We start from the raw sequence: 24,249 nt of genomic DNA on the forward strand, positions 1-24,249 counted from the left end.
CGCGCATCCACTCTGGGGACAGCGCCGAGGGTGAGCCGTCACAGACCCCCTGTTCGCCCCGGGCCCGCGGGCTCCCTGCTCGGCGGCTTGGCCGGAGTGGCAGGCGGGCGAGGCGCCCGGGGCAGGGGGTCGGGAAAAAAGCGCCGGCAGGGCCCGAGTGCGCCGGCCGAAAATGCAGCGAGGGATGGCGGCTCGGCCCTTGGCGGGCACGAGGCTGCATTCTGCTCCAGGAGCCTCAGAGGCAAAGCCGAGGGAACGAGACGCTCTCGCGAGCCTGACCGCAGGCTGGAGCCCGAGGAACAGCCGCCACCCGAGCGTCGCCGGTTTCCCGCTCAAACGAGGTCTCCCCACCTGCCCCGCAGGCTTCGGCCGCGAAGCGCGGGAGACCCGGGCGGAGGGTGGGCAATGCCGAGACCCGCCTGGAGCAGGGAGCGCGCGCCGGCTTCCGGGAGGGCCGCGGCGCTTTCGGCGCCGGCCGGGGCCGCCGGGGGGCGCACGGACCCAGCCCCGCCCCCCGCGCAGCACCCAATCCCCGCCGGGCCCGCCCCCGGCCGCGCGGGAGCCCTCGGAGGGGCGGTGCGCGAGGCGCGGGCACGAGCAGCTGGGCCCACCCCCCGGGACCCCGCCGCGGACTCCGCCGCGCGGCGTTTTCGTTGAAACGAGCTCCAAGCCCCAACCTGCGTCGGTCCAGCCCTCCCGCTGCGCCCACGGCACACAGGAGCAGCATCGCATCGGGTTATTATTTTTTTATTAAGATCAAAATATCCATCCCACTGTGAACTGGCTGTTCTCACAATAAATAACAATAACTTACGTTTTGTTCGGCAAAGGCTCACACACTCTGTCCTCCGTCGACTGATAATTTAAAACATTTTCAAGGAAAGTCTCGTTTCTACTTTTTTCCGGCAATCATGCGCTTTGGGGATTCAGTGTCTGTTCCGTTTGAATCGTCCCCGCTTAGAGCCCGGGCAAAGCCGCCTGGGAGCGCGGCGCGGCTTGGGGTAGGGGCTCGCCTGAACGAGTTCGGGGTGGCCCTGCGCCGGGTGGGCCCCGCCTGCTCTCCACGGGTAGGAGGCGCGGACAGAGCGGCGCTGGCCACGCGCAGCGAGGGAAGAGGAGAGGGCAGAGCTAACACTAGTAAATCCCAAATTCTGGTTTTGAAAAAATAAAAGTTCTTGGAGCAGGGCTCTCCGGTCTGGTGAAAGCAGGTTGTATCCTGGAGCTTTGGGCTGTCCTGACCGCTTCTCTGTCCTCTCTCTTTAAATAACAATAATAATAATTACAAAGGCGAGAGAGAGTTTTCGGAGCTGGAATGGCTTGAGCATGGGTGAATCTCATGCAGGGAGCATGCGAGGTCCGCGGGCTGGAGAGGATGGGGTCCTCTCACGTCTCCACGGGACTCGGCACCATGCTGTTGGGGGTGTCCGGGAGCTGCGAGGACAGGGAGGTCACATCGCTGCCGGAGGAGTTGCCTAGCGAGCCAGACTCAGAGAAGGAGACCTGAGGATGAGGAGACATCAGGAAGAGGCGGGTGAAGAGGCGCTGTACCTGCTGCTCCCAGGCCGCATACTCTGAATTCGAGGGCGTCCCTTAGGGACAAGCCTCTGGCTGGAAGCAAGGCCTTCGGAGATGTGGGCTAGGTCCCCAGGCGCACGCTGGGGTATTAGGGCGGGAGCTCGGGTTGGTTAATCCCTCGACCTCCCTTGCCAGTGCTTTAATCCAGGGAGACCTGGTTAAGAGCGAATTATGGGCTGAGGTGTTGTTGCAGTCCCCTTATCTATCCCCTTATCTCTCGTTGCCTAGAGCTGTCCCCAGCCCCTCATCCCCTGCGAAGTCCCTCCTTCCCACCTTGATCAAACAGCTAAATCCCCCCCTCCGAGTCCTGAGGCCCGGGTGGGTGGGGCAGGACCTCACCAGCTGCTGGAAGGCGGGTTGGTCCAGGTCACTCTGGAGGGCAAACTCGCTGAGGGCTTTCCACGGTGGCTGGTACGTCTGCACCTCGACTGCGCTGCCCTGCACAGCGCTCTCGTGACGGATGGGGCTGCCCGCCACCAGGGGCGTCCCGGTCAATCCCTGGAGGCTCTGAGGGACAAGCAGAAGTGGAGGTGAAGGATGCTCAAGTTAGGTCCTGCGTCTCCCACCACACCCTTGACACTGAGGCCCCAGGCACTGGCTCGAGATTTGGGGCCTGAAGGGGTTTGGGAGCCTGAAGCGGTTTTGGCGGAGGCACTCCCAACACCACAACCAGGTAGTCCTCCTTTGCCAGTTAAGATACTCCGGACTCAGGAACCTCCACCATAGTCCAGCCAAAAGGGGGGCCAACAGAGCAAAGAAATTCGAGGCCTCTGTGCCCATTTTTCGCGAGGAAAAGTGTCCAAACCAAGCCACTCCAACAGGACACAACCTGCCCCGACTAGCAGGAGCTGCATAACCACGCCGCCTCGGGCTCGGAGCTGTGCCTCCAACTCAGCTCTGCCGCAGGGACAAGAATATCCGACCGAGGGTACGATAATTAAGCAGCCTTAATCCCCAAGGCAAGCCTTGCTCCGAACACGCAAACACACGCTATTTGGAGAATCCAGTTGCCCCTGGATCTCCCCAGAGCGCGCCCAGAACTCGGGGCCCCGCCCGACCCGCTCCTCCGGTGCACAGCCCCTCACCGTCTTGTCGTTGTGCTGCTGCTGCTGCAGCTGCTTCATGAGGATGGATTTCTTCTTGTCCTTGCAACGCTTGTTCTGGAACCAGACGCGGATGACCCGTGGGCTCAGGCCGGTCATCTCCACCAGCTGCTCCTTCATGAGCGCGTCGGGCCGTGGGTTGGCGGCATAGCAGGTCCGCAGAGTGTGCAGCTGCTTCTCGTTGAGCACCGTCCGCACGCGGGTTGTCTTCTCCGTCTGTTTGTGCACGTGCGCGCGCAGCGAGGGCTGCCGGCCCGACCCGGGGTCTGCGAGGACAGGGGGACTAGAGGTGAGCGCGGGGCCGCCACCCGCCCGCCCAGTGTCCCGCCCTGCGGCGGCCGAGCCCTCCCAGGCCCTATTTCGTTTCTCTTCGATTCCGGTGATTTCGTTTTATTGTTCGTCTCCCTTTCCAGCTGTGCGTCCTACACGGAGGGAGCAGTGCGTTTTCGTCCCTTCCCCGGTTCCCGGTGCGGGCAGCCCCGGAGCGCGGTCCTCGGAGCGCCAGCAGGGCGTGGGAGCCCTGCGCCGGGCAGCTGCGGGACGGGAGTGGCCGCTCCGGCCTGTGCCTCCTCCACTTACCCGACCCTAGGAATGCCCGCTTGGGCCCTGCGGGACGGAGGCCCTCCGGAAGAAGTCGGAGTTTCAGAGGAAGAGGAAGGAGGAGCTCCCAGGACTCCGGAGGGGGAAGGGGGCCGACGAGGGCCCGGAGCGCCGCGCTGCTTCGCGATTAGGGGGCTTGTCTCCCGCTCCTGGGGGCCTGCAAGAGCCCTTCATCCTCGGTCGGAGACCACTCGGACAGGGCCGCGAAGACCTGGCCTGGAGCGCGGATGGGCCTCCAGGGACAGAACGTTCTTCCCTGACAGCCCTCGGGCCTCAGCTCCCGGGTCTCCTCCTTCAAGGCTCCAGGTTCCCCGGCCCAACGGCTGCTCACCCTCCCGGCCCGAGCGCAGCCGCTAGCATTCTCGCTTGGTTTGGGGTTCTCTCAGCTCCGGGTAAATAGAGCCTGATGCCCGTGGCCCGCAACCCAAACCCGCAACAAACAAAAGGGAGCCCCTCTGAGACCGGAGATGGAGTGCACTCAACACCAGCTTCATCCTATTTCACACCCCCATCCAAACCAGGTCCACACATCCATGGATACATGCCGCACTGTTTGAATTTTTATCCCCGGGCAGGCATAACTAGGTCTGGATAAATATTTACAAATATCCATCCAGCCCAATTTCCTCACTCAATAGGGGAGGCAAACCGAGGACCAGAGAGGGGAGGAGCATTACAAGACCACACAGCACCCAGAGGCTCAGCCTGGTGTAGAGCCTGGTGCTTCAGGTCTGTGGCTGCCTGCTGGGAGCTGCCCAGTCTGAGGCACGATGCCCGACCACTAACGTGCACTCAGACCCCATCTCTGGGCAGCTCCTGATTAGGACCCAGAACATCCCCTGAGTATTTTCTATGATCCCAAGTCCACTGTGCCACCACACCCTCCTCCCGGAGAAGCACTTGGCTAAATTGTTCATCAAACTGGGCCTCAAAACACCAACACAGACACCCACTCTTTGTTGGGGCGGCTAGCTACTAGCCTTCTGGCTGGCTGCGCTCAGGCCCAGCTCTAGGATGGGAGCTGTATTCCTTACATACATACCCCCAGGCAAACCTATCTTTCCTCTCTGGCAATACCAACACACTGCTTGAAATTCCCCATACACGTTCCCCAGACAGACACCACTTCGTTTTCTGTCGTCATTCACCCTCCTTCTCCCGGCCCGGTGTCCCAGTATTCCCGATCATGGAGAACACAATTCTCCACAATGCCCCCATAGGCACACACACTCATATGCACACAACCCCGGTTCATGTTGACCCACGAACGAATTGTGTCCCACCCACCCCCAGCCCCACCCCCCACCCCCCGCCCTGGCATACACTCGGCTGTGTTCCTAGCCACAGTTCTGCACTCACACAGAAGCACAAAGTCCTGGCAAAAGGAACCACCCACGAGTGACAACTCTTCGTCGGAGCACAAGCACCCCTCTACACACACGCACGCACTCACAACGGCGCCGGCGGCGCCGGGCCCGGCGCGCGCGGCTTACCTGGCAGATGCAGGCCGCGGGCGCCGGGGAGCGGGCCGGGGCTGCGCGGGCTGCCGGCCGCGGCGCGCTCCAGCAGGAGGCCGTGGTCCGCGCGGCAGAGCAGCTCGTGCTCCCGCAGCGAGAACTCGTCGCCGGGCAGCAGCTGGCGGCTGCACACGGAGCAGCGGAAGCACTCGATGTGATACACACTGTCCCGCGCCCGCATCACCAGGTCGCTGCTGCTGAAGCCCACCTGGCACTTGGCGCACTTGATGCCGAACAGCCTGCGGGCCCAAGGCGCGGTCGGGGTCAGCCAGGGGCCTGAGGCCCGCCTCGCTTCCCGGGCTGCAACGGGCTCCGGGCACGCGCGCCCAGGACGCTTTGTGGCCCACAGGGAGCTTGCGGGGACCGGCCCTCGGGGAGTTCGCGGGCCCAGACGCGCACGGCGGCACACGTTCGAAGTGGGGGGATGGCCTTCTCCCCAGGCCCGGGAGCGCAGACGAGCCACCGCCTGCAGCCCCAGCCCCCGCAGGCGGTAGCTGAGCCCCGGTTCTCGCGGGCCTCACCTGACATAGTCCCGCTTGCAGTAGGTCTTCCCGTCTCTCACGAAGCACGTGCACGTCTCGTCCAGGTACTGGCTGCACTCGGCGCACTTGAGGCAGGCGGCGTGCCACTCCAGGTCGGGCGACACCCGCAGGATAAACTGGTCGTGGATCTGACTCCCGCAGCCCACGCACATGGCGGTCCCGGGCTTCTCTGCCGGGGAAAGGCGCGGGGCCCGCGTCAGGCCAGGCTGCCCGGACCCGGGCGGGCCTCGGCCACTCCAGCCCCAACCCAACTCGCTCGCTCGTTCCCTTTCAAGAATTGCGATTACAGGGAAAAGCGGGTTTTCTAAACGTCCGAACAATTGGAAACGAAAAAACAAAATCTTCTGAATTTGAGGGTTTTTGTCTCCCCTTCACCCCCCCCTTTTTTTTTTTTTTTTTGCTACTAAATTCATTTGGACACAGTCGTTTTATCCATATATCTTGTAACTAAAAGCTAACAGGTGAGAAGAAAGAATAAAAAGACATTTAAGCACTGCGGACGCCACCGCATCAATACTGAACGGTGATGTTCCGGCATTTCTGTCCACATACTCCCTCTTACAGCGACTACCTCCAATCCCAACACAGACCCACCAGCTTTCAGCGGAGTCTCTTCTCGTCCTCTCTGACATTCTTAAATATCCCAGATCAAGCTAGAGAAATCTGTCTTCTTCGAAAAGCCAAAAGACACGCAAGCTCACATCCCCAAATCAAACCTAATTGCCTTAGCGCAAAAGAGAAGCAGATTTCACAGCCTGAGGCCAGCCTAGCAGCCTAACATTGAGAATGTTTAATTGTAAATTAAAACAACAGGATTCCAAAGGATAAGTGGCCTGCAGGAGAAATGCATTCGTTTTGATTTTTCTCTCCCAGCGTCCTGTCAAATAGAAGCCACTTGTAGAATCCGCTAAACATTCTTCTGCATTAGAAATACTGCATAGTAAGCACACACACATACACACCCACACACAGAAAGACTTACTCTTGGAATGATCCCCCATAGCACCCAGAAAAGGATAATGAAAAATAATATCCACCATGCAGAAAAGAGATGTGCGCAAAGTGTGCGGCCAGGGGCAGAAGGACGAGGGTCGCGCGCCCAGCCTCGGCTCTTTGGTAACTAACTCCTCCTGCCCCGCTGAGTTGAAGGAGCGATTCCGCACCGGCCCGCACGCAGCATGACGTCAGCACGCACTCGCCCGGGGCTGGAGCTGGGGGCGGGACCTGTGGCGTCACGAAGCTTCCCCAGAACCGCGGGGGGATGCGGGGGAGGTAATGGGGACCTGGGGGCTGTTGGGCGGGGTGGCTTGGGAGGAAGGCGAGGGTGACGGGGGATTGGCTGCAAGGAAATAGGCAAACCCTGATTGGTCCGGAGTAAACAATGGAGCGCAGCCCCCTCGTCCGAAATCTACAAGGATCCTCTCCCTTACCCGGGGTCGGGCTATCCCTGCTGGACCTTGCGTCACCGCCGAGCTGGCTCCGTGGCCACCGCAGCTCTGAGCTTCCTCTTGGACTTGCCGGACGGTCTCCCCAGGCGTGCCCGAGCGGGGTGATGGATACCTGAGGAGTGTAGGCAGGGAGAGGCCTCTCCTTTAAATGCTCCCTTCTTTCACAAATAAAAAATAAATAAAAATAAAAACCCACTGTTTTGGAACTGGGTGGAAAGGGCGGTCTATTTGGATACAACCATCACCGTCCAGCCGGTCACCTTTCTCTTCTCGTGCGTCTTTGTCCTCAGGGTCCAAGGAGAGAGAGAAGTTAGAGAACGACCACTGGGGGTTTGGATAAATTATTTTTGGACTTCCCCTTCCCTATCCCCTCCTACCTCCCCCACCCCCCACCCCCCCGTGGAAAACTTATCCAAGTTGGAGCATTAGGTGGGTAGCGCCAGAACGCAAAATCCGAAGACGCTTATCGGATCCTGATTCGAGACTTGGGCAGGGAGAGGGAGGTTAATTTGATACGGACTCCCCTCATCTTTCCTCTACCCGAATAGCTCAGCTCCTTCTAGGAGCAGTGCTGGGGTCGAATGTGTGTCCTACTTCCCAAATAAGCGATTTTTATAAACTCTTCTGTTTCATTTCACGAACTAACTGCAACGCAAATAATCAGAAACAAATGTGGTGCGCGGGGTAATTTACTATCTGTGCAGCGGCTCGTGGGTCCTTAGAAAACCCAAGACTTCTGAGCAGAGTGCAACCATTTTTTTCTTTCAAAGAAATCGCTGTGGGTTTTGTTTGAAAGGGTTCAAAGACTAGCCCATGAATTATAAATAACATGTATCTAACCATGATGGCTGTTGTTTTCCCGTTAAAAGGTGTACCAAGAACTTGGTGCGTGCCTGGGCGGGACGCGGTGCGCGCCTGCGGGTACAATGTCTCCACTGGAACCCCAGACCCCTGCCCAGGTCCCTGCGGGCCGGTCGGCCTGAGGGCGCGGTGGAGCGCGGCGGCCCTTCTACTAAAAATCTAAGGCTGTTTGTCCTCGAGCTTCTAGGCTGCCCTCCGGGAAATGGGTGCAGCCAAGGGAGAGACTTTGCGGGGAGCCCCGGCTAGGCCCTCCATGCACGCTAAGCCCCCTGCCCGACGACGATCCACCGCACAGCCCGTGAACGCCCATCCGCAGCCCGCGCTGTGTCTAGCGCTTCACGCTGGCTGTCCCATCGTCGTCCTGCAAGGCTTCTGATCACGCCACTACCTTTGAAACGTGGTCCTGTCCCCGGTCTGAATTCGCTGTACCGACAAGCCAGGTCTTGCGTCTTTGCCTCCTAGTTCCCAAAGGGCGCCCACCCTGAGTGTGTGTGGAGCAGGTCTGGGGGGGGGCGGGGGAGGGGCAATGCTGCGGCTGACTGTGTCTTTGTAAATAAATGAGGTTGAGGAGCGAGGGGGAAGGCAATCTGTGCTTGCGTCTGAGCCAGGCCACTCTGTGACCTAAGGCCTCTTGTTTTACTTTTCTGTCCCTCAGTTCCCTCATCTGTGAAATAAGGGATAAAATAATAGCTATCTCTACTAACTGTAAGAATTAAAACGATTCTCTGGGAAAGGCTTAGAAGAATACTCGGCATATAGTAAGTGTGCAATATGTTTAACTATGGTCATTATTGTTACTGGCTGTGGCCTTGTGTTGTCAGCCTCTGTGTATGCTGCGTCCTTCCTGTGGGGACGGACCCGTGTGTGTGGATGTGGAGGGAGGTCTACATGTGTCTGTGTGTGTATCATCTGGAGATTCCTGTGTGTATCTCAGTGTGTGTTTGCTCCCTGTGGGTCTACTGCGGGGCGGACAACCAAAAAGCGTGGCCTGAGTATAGAGTTTGTGTACACGTGATGTCTGTGTATCTGGGTGCACAGCCCTGTAATGGGGGGCCGAGGTGAGCATACTGGTGAGCTAGGCTGTGTGCCTGGACCATTAGCTTCTCCCTCAGGCCACCGAAGCCTGGCCTGACTTCCAGCACCTGGCCAGGAACAAGGGAATAATCAATAACTCAAAGATGAAGGTCACCAGGAGAGGATGGATAGCTCCAGCAGAATCTTAGGCCTCAACTTTAACCCTCTCCTGCCAAAAGGAGAAATTCATCATCACCCAGAGGAAAAAAACAATCTTTGTGACCATTTTAAGGGGAGAGGCGGCATAGTCACCTCTCCTGGGATGCCAGGAAGCCAAGTCAAGAATTCATATTTGGTCGGCCCCTACCAAGTGCAAATTCCCTGTTATTAGCCCACAAGAACTTTACAGCGATGTTATGAGGTGGGTAATATTAAACTCATCCAATCCCCAAGGAAACTGAGGCTTTCTGAGCAGACACAACCGCGTCCAGTCACAGGCTAAGTTGGGGCTGGCATGCACAGCCAGGTCGGCCTGGTTCCGTCTGCCTTGCTGCTTTCACTGTGCCATCGAAGACCCTCAGGGCTGTGGTTCCACCACTCACCCCCCTCCACCTCTCTGGAGCTGTAAAACCAGCAGCCTGTTTGAAGATCCCCCAGTGTGCGTCTCCTGGGTCACAGCCCCCTGGGAGACCAGTGCTGGTGTGAGAGGAGAGAAACCTCTTCCGCTGGGACAGTCACAGGGCACCATTGATCTGGCCCTGCCCAGTTTCTCTGCCTCCTGGCCGCTCCCAGCATGCCCTTCTGGAAGAGGCAGGGGCCACACTGCTCTGCACATCCCAGGCTACTGCACGCAGGAGACCTGGGTGCCTCCTTTGCTGGGCTCTGGAGCACGTTCTCACTTAGTAGGAATAGAGCTTGAGCTCTATAGCTCTGTGTTATCCCATAAAACTAGCCCCGACTATGACCCTCTTCCTGGGAAGATTTCAGAAGCACAGAGAAGTCTCCCCGAATTTCTTCTCCCCAAATCTCCACACCCCATCACTGCTGCCTGAAACTCTGTTCACAGTTCCACTGAAAGATCCACTTACTGTGCAAAGACCCTTGAGAAAGAACAGAATAACAGGTGGTCATTCACACTCCAGTGATAGTGGCTCTTACCCTGGGAACGAGACCTGAGGGCCCCAGAGCTGGGGGGGGGGGGGGTTGTCACCAAAGCAGGCCGGATCACTAAAATCAAAACAAAACAAAAAAAGCCGACTTTTATTATTTTACAGTTTTGCTTAGTCCTCCCATCCTTTCTCTTCCTTCTACAATTCTAGAACGAGAAAGCTGGATGAGCCTCTAGAGACTGTCTCTTCTGGGCCTGTGTTTGACAGAGAAGAAACTGACCGCCACAGAAGGTCTTCCTCTCCCTGCCCGTCTGTGCAAGGCTAGATCCACTCGGGGGGCCCGGACGGCTCCGACACCTGCACACACGCAAGCACATGCATAACACGCACAGCCACACTGGACTTCCTTCCCCACTAACTGCCTTCCCGTCCTTACCTGCTTGGGACACCTTCACTGGCACAAAGATGTTTTGTCTCCTTGTTTTCCTGGAGTCACGTATGTGCGGAGGAATACTGGGAATAAGCTACATCTTCAGTATTGTCACCATGATGGCTAACATACTGGCCTCTTGCTTGGGGCCCCCTTCACACGCATGACTGCCCTTATCCTCACAACAATTCTGGAAAGAAGTTACTATTGTTGGAATTATCCCTACTTCACAGATGAGGAAACTGAGGCTCGGAGAGGTTAAGTAATTTGTCCCAGGTGACAAAGCTGGTGGAGCCTATGAACCAGCCTCTCTGCCTCCAGATCCTGCTTAGGGAGTCACTGCACCATCTCGCCTCCCGATCACTTACAAAGCGGATGCCACAGGCACGATGCCCCCCAACACAAAGGAAGCTGATGCTTGTGGAAGGAGCATTAATCTTTACCATGAGTATCAGCAAGGAAGCTGAAGCTCAGTGACCTTGCATCCGGCAGGTAAGTGACAGAGATAGAGCCAGAAGCCAGGGCTCTCCCTGCTGGCATCCCTGGGGATGGGGTTCCGCCATTGATCCCTCTGAGGGCCAGCCCCATGCCCAGAGTCCTCTACTTTTCTCCCAAGGCAATTGGTGATGTTGTAGAGAAGAGGCCAAGGAGGGCCTCAGCATTCACGTCCTCACCCACCATACAGCTCTGAGAGTGGGGGTTTTGGTGTGGGATTTTGGCACCATGCTTCAGAGAAAGCAACTAAGACCTGAGAAACGGCAGAAACTTGACAAGATTCTAGGCCTCCTGACATCCAAACCTGTGCTCTTGGCCCAGCCTCTCTTGCCTGCCTCCCACTGAGTCCCTTTGAGCACACGGGAACCCCATGGCATGGTGCCACTGGGTCCCCTCTCCCTCCCTCCTGAGCCCGGTCCCTCTTCCCTAACCCCCATTGAGCACCTGCTGCAGGCTGGGTCCTGGGCTAAGCAATTGCAGACCATCTCATTTAATGCAGAGGTCGCACGCCTGTGAAGCCAGCCCTGCCTCGAAGGTAGGTAGGTCTTAAACATTTTTTTAAAGATTTTATTTATTTATTGGTCAGAGAGAGAGCGCGCACGCAGGAGGAGGGGCAGACAGAGGCAGAGGGAGAAGCAGGCTCCCCGCTGAGCAGGGAGCTCGATGTGGGGCTCGATCTCAGGACTCCAGGATCGTGACCTGAGCAGAAGGCAGATGCTTAACTGACTGGGCCACCCAGGTGCCCCAAAGTTAGGTAGGTCTTATTTTCACCATTCAGCAGCTCAGAAATGAAGAAATCAATAACTTCACATGTTAATACAACCAGTAAGAGGTGGGACTGAAACTCAAACCCACATCCTCACTGATCAGTGAGACTAGTTGCAAACTTGTGCTACTGAGTCTGTCCATATGGGAATGGTCTTGTTTGTTCGTTTGTTACTTTGTTTACAGTGGACATGTGTTGAAGTCATTCTCTATTAAGAAACCCATGGTCAGGGTGCCTGGGTGGCTCAATCAGTTGAACATCTGCCTTCGGCTCAGGTCATGATCCTGGGGTCCTGGGATCGAGCCCCGCATCAGGCTCCCTGCTTGGCAGGGAGTCTGCTTCTCCCTCTCCCTCTGCCCCAGCCTTTTGTTTCTTTCCAAATAGCACCCTGAAGATAGCTTTAGGGACAACTGCTAACCCTGGATTTTGGGACTGGAGGGGGCCATGGGAAGGAGCTGTGCCTGGTGTTTTGGGGGAAAGCTGAATTTTTCCTATCTCTCCAGGAGGGGGAGTCCTCGCCAACTTGGCACAGCCTGGGAGTGCTTCTGAGCCTCTGGCAGGGTGCACTGGTGTTCCGGGCTGTCTTCTGCCAGCCTGCAGCCTCACTGGGCCTCCCTTCCAGTGCTCCGTTTCCACCTAGAATGATTCCTTCCCTTGCTGAGATCCAGGTAATGGGTAACATGAGGAAGAAAGGGAGGAAAGCAATGAGGGAGAGACTGAGCTCCACAGGGAATAGATTCACCAAAGCAGGATTGGATGGTTGTTTTGCTGAGAGGCCAGCCTCCTGCCACATGGGCTAGGCTTCAGGTTGGGGCCCTGGATGGACAGGCTGTCCTTCACTGAAGCAGGTAACACAGTAAAGAAGAGAGGAAAATAATGGTAGGAGACGATTCTCTCCTTTGACCAAACTCTAGCCAGGCTCCTCTGAGCCCTTTCTCCACGAGGCCTCAACCTTGAACAAAACACTAACATGGTTTCTAGCAGCTCAAGGGTGCATCCATAGGACCACCCTGCCCCCCCACCCAAGCGCCTTCCTCAGAAAACTCAAGGCTGTCAAGAGAATTTACCGTTTGTTCCTGTCAACATCTGAAGATAGGGCCCCTGTCTCCCAGCCACTGTGGAGGGGAGGAACCCACCTTGGATAAGCACCAATTAGCAAACCCAGATGGGTTTCTCATGAACCAACCCCCGTTTCCTCCCTCCCTATTCCCTCATTCTCCCTTTAAAACACCTGGTCACCTCTGTACAAGTCAAAGTTGAGTCCAGTTCACATGGGACTCTTGGCCCTGGTACTGTAGTATATTGCTGATTAGAATCTGTCCTTGCCACTTTACCTAGAGTCCGGCTTTGCTCACCTTTGACTTGGGATCAGCAGGGTGGGGAGGGCAGCAGTGGGGGCTGGAAAGACTTCCTGGAGGCCACGGCATCTCGTCTGAGCCCTGTGGGATGAGTATGATTCTTCCAGGCTGAGAAGGAGGAGGAGGAGGGAATGGTTTTGTAGACAGAGGAAGGAGATATGTGAGTCAAGCGCATTTGGGGGGAAATGTGAACAGTGGGGAGAGGCTGGAGTGAGGACCGAACGTGGGCAGGGGCACGAGCAAAGCCACAGCCACGCCGCAGGTGCATGTGGCTGGACTGTCACAGAGGAGGCAGCCAAGCAAAAGACTGAACGAGAAGTTTGGGTTCCACCGTGGGAAGCCTCACACGCCAGGCTGAGGAACTCTGAGGGCATTCCCCTGACAGAGGAGAACTTCTGTGATCCTGTTGTAGTGTGAAGAGATTCAGATGGGAACATGGCATGAACAGAGCTGTTCTGTGGAAAGATTAACACACGGATGAGTCAAGCGAGGCAAGAAGTAACGAGGACGTAAATCAGGAGGGTGTGGGGGCGGGGTGTGAGGCAAGAAGACGTGCCTGTGGACTTCGGGCCGGCCCCTCTCTCTCTTTAGAAACAGGCGGGTCAGGAGGAAGGCTGGTCTGGGGGAGGGGTGGATGGTGATCAATTAATCTCAACCAGTCACATGGGGTAAAGAGAAGAATTTCTATATGTAATCCTGAGGCAAGAGGAAAAGAATACCACTCATTTGTAACTTACTTGTTAAAGATATTGAAAAAACATTCTGAAAATCTGGGTTAAGATTCAGACCCCAGCATCATGGGGACCAATTTTGCATTGTGAATTGTATCTTTCTGGGGTGGAAGGAGACTTAAGGTTTTCTCTGCTGTGCTATCTGGGCCAGCCCTGAAGTCAGGGAATGCGGGCATGGACTCAGAATCACCCTGACTCACGTGGTCTTTGTATTTCTCGTTAGTAGTATTTCTAGATTCAAATGAGAGGAACTGTCAGCTATCTGCTTCATTTGAACATTAGTGATGCTTATTTTTCAATGGATTTCCCCAGCAGAAAAACTAAATATTGTCATTAGCTCCACCATCCTGCACAGATGTGTGTGGGTTTAGGTTTTGCAGACTTTGGGGTCCAGTTACAGTCCCCTAACCAATCAGAGATGCTTCCCTTTTATGAGACTCAGACAAATGGATAATGATTTATCGTATGTCCTCAAATGTGAGGATGCCTCTTCATAAAGCTATAGTCATAGTCTTTTAAAAGTTTTTGGTGTTTTGTTTTTTTTAAGTAGGCTCCACGACCAGTGTTGAGCCCAACGTGGGGCTTAAACTCATGACCCTGAGATCAAGACCTGAGCTGAGAGTCGGATGCTTAACCGATGGAGCCACCCAGGTGCCCGTTAAAGGTTTTAAAGGACGTCTTTTAGTCTTTCCAACACACATTCATAAGATGCTAAATATGTATGTTTTTTCTCCTAACAAGGACCAAATATTCATGCCCTATTTTGTCTCTTCGTCACCTTAAAATAAAATAGGAATTATAAATGACACCAAATGTTTGGCTACAATCGAAGTCCATCAAGCAACAATTTTTCAAAAAAAAAATGCACAGACGATCCTCTTTCACTGGAAAACATCTTCTGAAGGCTACAGTTACTAGCAAATTCCAAAAATAGACAATAAATGAGATAATAGAATCTGAGTTGTCACCTTTTGTCCAGTGGGATTATCCGATGTCTAATCATAGACAGATTGTGATTAATGTGATTGTGGATGGGGCATTAATCCGATTCAGGAGGAATCTGGTCAGATTTTCATCTGCTCCAAATGTGTAATTGGTTTGGAGGCAGCAGAAAAGCAGCTTGTACCAGATTTTGCCGCATCACGGTGACGAGGTCTATTTTGATCAGCTTGAGTTATGGACAATAGAAATTATTTATAGCCACTTTAGACATGCCTTATACTTGTAAAGACCTTCAAAACAAAATCACACTCCTCTTGCTGTTGTCGGACTCTCATTCAGCTGAATCCTGGTGCCCACAGCTTATAAAAAGCAAGGAGGAGAAGAGATTAAAGGCTGGTAGTTTCCTCATCAAATACTGACTGAACATTACAAGGAGCAAGAGGTTGAGCCAGGCAGTAGAAAAGGCCAACGGATGCATACAGAATGGTCTTGGCCCCAGAGGATTTTGCTCTAGTTGAGAAGAGGGACCCAGCCTCAGGAGAGCACAGGCATCCACAGAAAGCAGTACGTGGTGAGGCTCATGCAAGCCGAGCGTGAAGGAGAATTCCCTTTGAACTAGACAAGTTTCACGAAGGTGGTGGGATTTGAGCTTTAAAGGAGAGAAGCTTCCAGTGTGGCTCGTGAGTGAGGAGGGAGAGTGCCAGGGGCAGAGGCTGGGCTGCACATATGCCCCGGGTACAGGGAAGGATGGTCTGGGGAGAGCGGAGGGAGGGAAGGTGCTGTCATCGGTTGAGAAGCTATGCCCTATGGATGGCGCTTCATCGATCTCCTTCATTCCTCGTGCATCAGCAGGGTGCTCTGGGCTAATGGAAAGCGTAGCGAAAAGTGGTATAAACAGGAAATGAGCTGGCTCAAACAACAAGCCCAGAGGTAGGGCAGACTGTATGGTTAGATGAGCCTGGGGTCTGAGGTGTCATCAGCAGGTTCTTTCTGGTTCCCTGCTCTACTGTTGACAGACTCAGCTTCATTCTGAGGGTGATTCTTAGGTTCACACAATGGCTGCCAAAATACTTGGGACCATATGCCTCCTGTCTGTGACCAGGGAGAGCAAGGAAGCTTCTTTTCAGAATCCCCCAGAAAACCTGTTTTCTGTTCCATTGACCCACACTGTCTTAGATCTGCCCCTTCCTGAACCAATCACTGACAAGGAATTAGGGATTTCCATGTTGGCTTAGACTAATCAGCATGGGCACATATAGCCCACTAGTGGGTGCTGATAAATGCTTAAGAACTGGCTCTTTAGGGGGCGCCTGGGTGGCTCAGTCGTTAAGCGTCTGCCTTCGGCTCAGGTCATGATCCCAGGGTCCTGGGATCGAGTCCCACATCGGGCTCCCTGCTCCACAGGAAGCCTGCTTCTCGCTCTCCCACTCCCCCTGCTTGTGTTCCTGCTCTCGCTATCTCTCTCTCTGTCAAATAAATAAACAAAATCAAAAAAAAAAAAAAAGAACTGGCTCTTTAGGAAAGAACTTATATACATACATATATGTTTATTATAAATTTATTGATACGAAGGAAGTATAGCAAATAATTTACAAATAATAATAAAATATGCAATTGTATTGTAATTGTACATTGTAATTTGAATTGTAAATTGTAATGGTAATTGTGATTGTAAATATGTAATTGTATGGTAATTGTAAATTCCACATAGCCAACTGATTCTTATAGAATACTTTCATTGATTTTTGCCAAACTTTTGCTAATTTATGGTTGCATAATTAAGTAAATAAATATCTTTCCTATAACCTAGCAATAAACAATTATAAAAATATAGTACAGTTAGGGGTGCCTGGGTGGCTCAGCTGGTTAAGCGTCTGCCTTCGGCTCAGGTCGTGATCCCCGGGTCCTGGGATCGAGTCCTGAGTTGGACTCCCTGCTCAGTGGAGAGTCTGCTTCTCCCTCTCCCTCTGCCTGCTGCTCCACCTGCTTGTGCTCTCTCTCCCTCAAATAAACAAATAAAATCTTTTAAAAATATACTACAATTAATATATTTTAAATGAAAACATTGGGCGCCTGGGTGGCTCAGTTGGTTAGGCGACTGCCTTCGGCTCAGGTCATGATCCTGGAGTCCCGGGATCGAGTCCCGCATCGGGCTCCATGCTCGGCGGGGAGTCTGCTTCTCCCTCTGACCCTCCCCCATCTCATGCTCTCTCTCTCTCTCTCTCATTCTCTCAAATAAATAAATAAATAAAATCTTTAAAAAAAAAAAAAACATTTAAAATCCTATCATTAAGTCAACAAGAAATGTAAAAAGTCTATATGAAGAAAACTTTCTTGACTAGGGCCATGTAAAACAAAAAACACATGGAGTACCAAAATATGTTCCAGTATAGAATTATATATATATGACAACAGTTTTCCTCCAATTTATCTATAAATGTATAAATCCATAAATGTAATTTGGTATACCACAAATATAATTAAATTGCCAATGGAATTTGACATAATAATTCAAAAGATAAAATGAAAAAAGAAATGTGTGAGAATTAGTGAGGACAGTTTATAAAAGAAGAGAAATGAACGGTGCTTTTCCCTATTAGATATTCAAATGCAGTATAAAGTTCTAATAATGAAAATAATTTGATACTAAAGCAGAACTTGGCAGATTTATTTTTTTATTTTTATTTTTTTAGAAGATTTTATTTATTTATTTGACAGAGAGAGACACAGAGAGAGAGGGAACACAAGCAGCGGGAGTGGGAGAGGGAGAGCAGGTTTCCTGCCAAGGAGGGAGCCCGATGTGGGACTCGATCCCAGGGCCCTGGGATCATGACCTGAGCTGAAGGCAGACACTTAATGACTGAGCCACCCAGGCGCTCAGAACTTGGCAGATTTAATATAACATTGAAAAGGCCAAAAATCAGACTTTTGGTTTGATAGGAATTCAATGGAAAAGCAAGCAATGATTCAGTATATATTACTGGGGCATTTGAAAAAATTTAAAGTCAGACCTCTCTGCACCCCACCATTTACCAAAACCTTCTTCAGATGGATTAAAGATTTAAATGTAATGATAAAACCACAAAGGCACTAGACAAAAATATACATGACTCTTCCTGTAACCTTGGGATGAGGATGGGCCTTCCAAGTGGCACAAGGAAGGTAGACACCAGACGGGAAAGACCAATGAGTTTGACCGCATAAAAGTGCAACGACTGTTGTGCTTTCCAGGCATCCCCATGAGGGTGGCATCGTCTTTAAACCCTGCATGGCAATCCCTGACACACCACCATGATGCCCAGGGAAGACAGGGTGACCTGGAAGTCCAGCTGCTTCCTTAAGATCATCCAACTCTTGGGTGATTATCCAAAATGCTTCACCGTGGGAGCAGACAACATGGATTCCAAGCAGATGCAGCAGATCCGCATGTCCCTCCACGGGAAGGCTGTGGTGCTGATGGGCAAGAACAAGGCCATCCAAGGGCATCTGGAGAACAACCCAGCTCTGGAGAACCTGTTGCCTCATAACTGGGGGAGTATGGGTTTTGTGTCACCAAGGAGGACTTCACTGGGATCAGGGACATGCTGCTGGCCAATAAGGTGCCAGCTGCCGCCCGTGCTGGCGCCATAGCCCCCTGTGAAGTCGCTGTGCCAGCTCAGGACACTGGTCTGGGGCCCGAGAAGACTTCCTTCTTCCAAGCTTTCGGCATCACCACTAAAATCTCCAGGGGCACCATTGAACTCCTGAGTGATGTGCAGCTGCTTGAGACTGGAGACAAAGTGGGAGCCAGTGAAGCCACACTGCTGAGCATGCTGAACCTCTCCCCCTTCTCCTTGGGGCTTTGGGCTGATCATCTAGCAGGTGTTTGGCAAGGGCAGCATCTACACCCCTGAAGTGCTTGACACGACAGGGGAAACTGCATTTTCACTTCCCAGAGGGTGTGCGTGTTGCCACATCTGTCTGCAGCTAGGTTACCCCACTACTGCATCAGTGCCCCATTCTACCATCAATGGATACAAGCGGGTCCTGGCTTTGTCTGTGGAGGCTGATGACACCTTCCCACTTGCTGAAAACGGTCATGGCCTTCTTGGCTGATCCATCTGCATCTGTGGCCACAGCCCCAGCCAAAGTTGAAGCAAAGGCAGAGTTGGAGGAGTCCAATGAGGATATGGGATTTGGTCCCTTAGACTAATCACCAAAAGCAACCAATTCAGCTAACTTTATTTGTGAAACAAGGAAATGTAGGCTTACTTCTCTTACAAAAAAAAAAAAGCAATGTTTATTGCTGTTTATTATTTATGACAGACAAATGGGTTGATAACCTTACAAAAAGAGGTTTAATGGGGCATCTGGGTGGCCCAGTCATTAAGTATCTGCCTTTGGCTCAGGTCATGATCCCAGAATCCTGGGATCGAGCCCAGCATCGGGCTCCCTGCTCCGCAGGAAGCCTGCTTCTCCCTCTCCCACTCCCCCTGCTTGTGTTCCCTCTCTCGCTGTGTCTCCCTGTCTGTCAAATAAATAAATAAAATCTTCAAACAAAAAGAAGGTTTAATGTATTAATGACTTAAATAAGAAAGTGATGAATGCTAACAGAAAAATGCGCTGGAAAGAAGAAAAAAGCATGATCAATTACACATGAAAAAATTATTGTTGCACCACAAACTCAGTAGCTTAAAATAACACCCATTTATTGTCTCCCAGTTTCTGTAACTCAGAATTCTGGACATGGCTTAATTGGGTTCTCTGCTCAGGGTCTTACAAAGCTGAAATGAAGGTGTTGGCTGGGCTGCATTCTCATATGAGGCTTGACTAGGAAAGATAATCTTCCAAGCTCCCAGACTGGTGGTAGAATTCATTTACTTGCAACATTATGTCATGACAGCTTGCTTCTTCAAAATCAGCAGCAGCAGCAAGGGAGAGCGAGCAAGAGAGAGAGAGAGAAAGAGAGAGATTCTGCTGAGTTGAGTTTCCAACTTGATGGGGACTTTTTTGGGGGGGGGACTTTTTTTTTAAGGTTTTTATTTATTTATTTGAGAGGGAGAGAGAGCACAAGCAGGGGGAAAGGGAGAGCGAGAGGGAGAGGCAGACTCCCCGCTGAGCAGGGAGCCCGTTGAGGGGCTCGATCCCAGGACCCCAAGATCATGACCTGAGCTGAAGTCAGACGCTTAACTGGCTAAGCCACCCAGGTGCCCCTTGAGGGGGCCCTTTTAAAGGGTTCACCTAATTAAGTAAGGCCTACTTACTTTTCATGAACCCCAAATCAACTGATTAGAACTTCAATTACATCTGCAAAATCCATTCACTTTTGCTATACTTGTTAGAAACAAATCATAGACATTCAAGGGGAGGGGATTATACAGGGTTTGGATCATTGGGGGTAACCTTAGAATGTACCCACCACATTGGTAACAAAAGAAAAGCAAATTAAAGCATTATGAGTAATCATTTTTGGCCTCTCACATTGGCAAAGATTTAAAAATCAAAAACCCCAAAATTCCCAGTATTGGCAAAGTGTGAGAAAACTGGCCCTATCATAGCCTGTTGGAAGGAGTGTCAAGGGGTACAACATTCTGAAACGGCACAACAATCTGAAATGCAATTTTGTAAAACTTGCCAAAGACTTAAAACTCTGCAGTCTCTTTGACCCAGCATACCTTCTGCTAGAAACTAGTCATGGAAATACTTATAGATAATGTACATAAAGATTTAATCTTGAGGTTGTACACTGAAGCTTTATTTATAATACCAAAAACTAAAAAAGAAAAAAAAAAGAGGAGGGGGGTAAAAATGAACAAAAGTAAAAGGCTGGTTAAATAAATTGTGGTAAATCCATATAATGGAAATGAACTGATTGACACTGTTTTACAGTTTGAACCCCAGTGCCAGGCACCCCTGGTCAGAATCCAGGCTCTAGCATTTAGCAGGTCTGTGAAATGGGTGTGTACCAAAACCTCTCTGAGCCTCAGTTACAAAGATGGAATAATAACAGTACCCACCTCATCGGGTTGTTGTGAGGATTAAATGCTCATTCAAGTACGTGTTGGGCCAAGTCAGCACTTAATTGTGGAGCAGGAGGGGGAAGGATGGAGTATCATGAAGTTACCAAACAGCTTATACAAAATAATTCCATTTTTGTTTTAAAGAGTTAAATGATAAACTCAGCAAATAGAATAGAAAGTCATCTTTCAGACTGTTAAATTTATTTCCTCTAAGAAGTGGGATTATAGAGAATGTCTATTTTCTTCTTTATGCATTTTTAAATTCACCGATTGTCTTACACTATATACTTATGACTTTAGAGGGAAAATACACAAACTCTCTTTTTTTAAAGAAAGGAAAAGTAAGCCCTGAATGATCAGGACGTCCTCAAGAACGAGGTGGGGATTGAACAGGTCTTGTATGACAATGGTTCTCAGACTTTTGGAATTCAAGATCTAGAAAAACAATAGGGACATCATATGGGACTGCCACTATTCTGTGTTGCTAGGTGAGACATCTATTTTTTTTAAGATGTAATTTATTTATTTGACAGAGAGAGTGAGAGAGCACAAGCAGTGGGAGCAGAGAGGGAGAGGGAGAAGCAGGCTCCCCACTGAGCAAGGAGCCTGATGTGGGGCTCAATCCCAGGACCCTGGGATCATGACCCGAGCTGAAGGCAGACACTCAATCGACTGAGCCACCCAGGAACCCCCGCCAAGTGGGACATTTTTTTAAAAATTACTATCTACTATCATCACTTGATATAAGAGGAAACATATTAACACCGAAAAAAGAAAAGATCAGTTTCAGAATAAATAGTCCTTTCCATTGAGTTTTGTCAAAAACTCATTGCATCATTTTTATTTTTCTCATCTTGGGCTGAATATTGAGAACAACTGGGGTAGGGTCTTGGAAATGAAAAGGGTCACCAGCAAAGCAGGGAGGCAGCAATGTGGGCACTGTGGAAGGTCTGGCCCCAAGGCTCTCATTACAGTTTCATGGTGTGTGAGGTGAGTATGGAGACTCCTGGGGGCCAAGTGATGATTAGTTCTCAGGGATCCTAATGACGATAACTTGAAATCCATTTCCTAAGCACTGAGAATACACCTGTGAATAACACAGACATAATCCCTACCCTTTCTCATGGAGGAGGAGACTATGGGACAAGTGTCTTTCATTAAATCTATGAGATCAGAGGAGCTATCAGTCTCCTCTCCTGCATCTTCTACAGGACTGGTGAAGGATAGCAAGCTCAGCAAAGATCTGAACCACAGAGACTTCAGGTGCCCTGAAAGTCTGGCTGAGGACATTACAGGGAAAGACAGCCATCCAGTGGGACTTCGGATGGTATCTCTTGGGCACCTGCAGGCTCTCTGCACCAACAAATGTTTTAGTATTCATTTCTATCTATGAGTATATTGGAAAGATATGCATGTTTTATTAAGCTCAGAATAAGACTTCAATATTTATGTATAAAGCTCAAGCTTCACTTCAGCATTAAGAAGGCTAGCAAAATGCAAGTCTAATTTGATAATGTAGGCATATTCCTTTGCCATTAATCCCATGAATCATACATGTCTCCTCTAAGAGCCTGAAATCTGAATATTTTAGCACAAGTAAAGTATCAGGAAAGTAAAAACTCACTAATTGGGACAAACTGGGAGCAGTCAGAATGCATTCTAGAAGATGTTAAACTCAAAGTTACCTTCTCATAAAATCTATACATGTCTATATATACATTATATTAAATATCAACAAAATTGACAGGAGATGAGCCATGGCCAAACAGAGATCCCATCTTAGTTGCTTTCACATGGAGCTAAGAATGCCATAACTTTAGAACCTTGTTTATTAGTGTGCCTAGAGATGCAGCCAATGTCTGAAAGAATCGTTTTGGAAAATAACCACTTTTTCACGATGGTAGATAAAATCAGCGTGTTTATTATACCTTTTTTTCACAGATGATTATAATGGATGTCTTTACTTCAGCTGGGATTCTTTTTTTAAAAAACAATTTTATTTATTGAGAGAGAGAGAGAGGGAGAGCAAGCAGGGAGAGGGGCAGAGGTAAGGGAGAGAGAGAATCCCAAGCAGACTCCACGCTGAGCGTGGAGCCCAACACAGGGCTCGATCTCACGACCCTGAGATCATGACCTGAGCTGAAATCAAGAGTCAGACCCCAACCAACTGAGCTACCCAGGCACCCCTCAGCTAGGATTCTTATTATAAATTCACGGCTTCTAAACTGAACACTGCAAAGTCTTCCATCTTGTAATTGACACATATGGGGAGGGTTTCCCAACTTTCCCAAGTGAGAATTAGTTGGCTGTACTTCTGATTGGCAAGGTCTCTTTTTATAAAGTACTCTTGTTTCTTTCTCATTAGGGGAAACCTACTTCTTAAGCACTTACTATGAGCTTCTAGAATGGAAGCCCTTGAGGGTGAGGACTATGTCTATTTTACCCTCTGGGCTCAGAATAGAGCCTGCATATAACTGCTCAATAAATGGTTGTTGAAGTTGTGGTGTCCAGGTGTCCCTGCTTAGGTGGTAGCCAGCTTCCAAGATGGCCTCCAACGATCCCTGCCTCCTGTTATTTTCACCCTTATGTAGTCCTCTCTCACACTCTATCAGGATCGGTGAGTGTGACAGGGAGAATATGGCAGTCATGATGATATGTCACTACCAAGCTTAGGTTATAAAGGGCTGCAGCTTACATCTTGGTATCTCTGCTTTTTTTTTTTTTAAGATTTTATTTATTTATTTGAGAGAGAGAGAGTACAAGCAGGGCAGAGGGAAAGGCAGAAGCAGACTCTCCGCTGAGCAGGGAGCCCGACACGACTTGATCCCAGGACCCCGAGATCATGATCTGAGCCGAATGCAGATGCTTAACTGATTGAGCCATCCAGGTGCCCCGCTATCTCTGTCTTTATCTATCTCTCTGATCTCTGCCTTTGGGAAAAGCCACATAGATAGGTCCCTGTGGTAAGGCATTGCAGCCTCCTGCCAACAGCTACCCAGGTGGTCTTGGAAGTCTGAGCCAGAACCACCCAGCTGAGCCATTGTATGATTCCCTAACCCTCAGAAACTCTAATATAATAAATAAATGTTGTTTCAAGATGCCAAATGCGGAGGGTAATTTGTTACACAGCAGTAGAAAACTAGTACAACATGAACTCACACCCATTTCTCACCAAAACCCTATGAGGAAGACATTCACAACACTTTCTGACCAGTGAAGATACAGAGGTTGGCAAAATCAAGGAACCTGTCTAAGACATCTTGGATATAAACCCAGGTCAGACACCTGCTATCTCTCAGAGAATAAAAATATCACATTTCTCTTACCCAAATAATCTTACCCTTAAAATCTGTCACTCTGTTATCATTTGGGATTTTGACATCTGGTAATAATAAGAGCAGTGACTATTAAAAATATACCAAGGGAAGCTGTTTGCATAACCCATAAATGTTCGAGGTTTCATGGTCATGATTTCCAAATAGAGAAATGACAACACATCGGAAGGAAAAGATGAGTTGAAAGGAGAATCTGAAAGTGGCATAGTTAAAATCATCTCTATTTTTAGCACAAAGAAAGAAGTCCTGTTGGCAAACACTGCTAAAATGTAGGACCATTTTCATGTGCTATATTTAGGAAGTCAGTGAATGTCATAGCAAAACGATTGCTTGTTGAGAACATGGACGAGCCTTGAAAATATGAATATAGGCCCATTGTTATGTGGCCCTTATTGAAGCAGAGGAGGGGACCACCCAGAAACAG

General features: G+C 50.7%; 1 protein-coding gene and 1 pseudogene across 1 annotated transcript; one reads left to right on the plus strand and one right to left on the minus strand.

Annotated features, from left to right (window-relative positions):
- Positions 1–1,383: 1,383 nt before the first annotated feature.
- ISL2 (ISL LIM homeobox 2) lies at positions 1,384–6,377 on the minus strand. Its single transcript, XM_021694043.1, has 6 exons — positions 6,320–6,377; positions 5,317–5,506; positions 4,772–5,034; positions 2,661–2,944; positions 1,915–2,082; positions 1,384–1,500 (listed from the first exon to the last, which is right to left on the minus strand). The coding sequence occupies exons 1-6, from the start codon at positions 6,375–6,377 to the stop codon at positions 1,384–1,386; spliced, it is 1,080 nt and encodes a 359-aa protein (XP_021549718.1).
- An 11,408-nt stretch (positions 6,378–17,785) lies between these two features.
- Positions 17,786–18,683, plus strand: LOC110583970 (annotated as a pseudogene).
- Positions 18,684–24,249: the final 5,566 nt, after the last annotated feature.

This window comes from Neomonachus schauinslandi, chromosome 9, assembly GCF_002201575.2.
Source record: "Neomonachus schauinslandi chromosome 9, ASM220157v2, whole genome shotgun sequence".
NCBI lineage: Eukaryota > Metazoa > Chordata > Mammalia > Carnivora > Phocidae > Neomonachus > Neomonachus schauinslandi.

What these genes read in the sequence shown, in the direction of transcription:
- ISL2 (XM_021694043.1), bottom strand. Translation starts at nt 6,377, where the DNA reads ATGGTGGATATTATTTTTCATTATCCTTTTCTGGGTGCTATGGGGGAT. An exon ending in TATGGGGGATCATTCCAAGA is followed by an intron (nt 5,507 to 6,319) that starts GTAAGTCTTTCT and finishes TTTCCCCGGCAG; the next exon opens with AGAAGCCCGGGACCGCCATG. An exon ending in AACCCGCCTTCCAGCAGCTG is followed by an intron (nt 1,501 to 1,914) that starts GTGAGGTCCTGC and finishes CCTCATCCTCAG; the next exon opens with GTCTCCTTCTCTGAGTCTGG.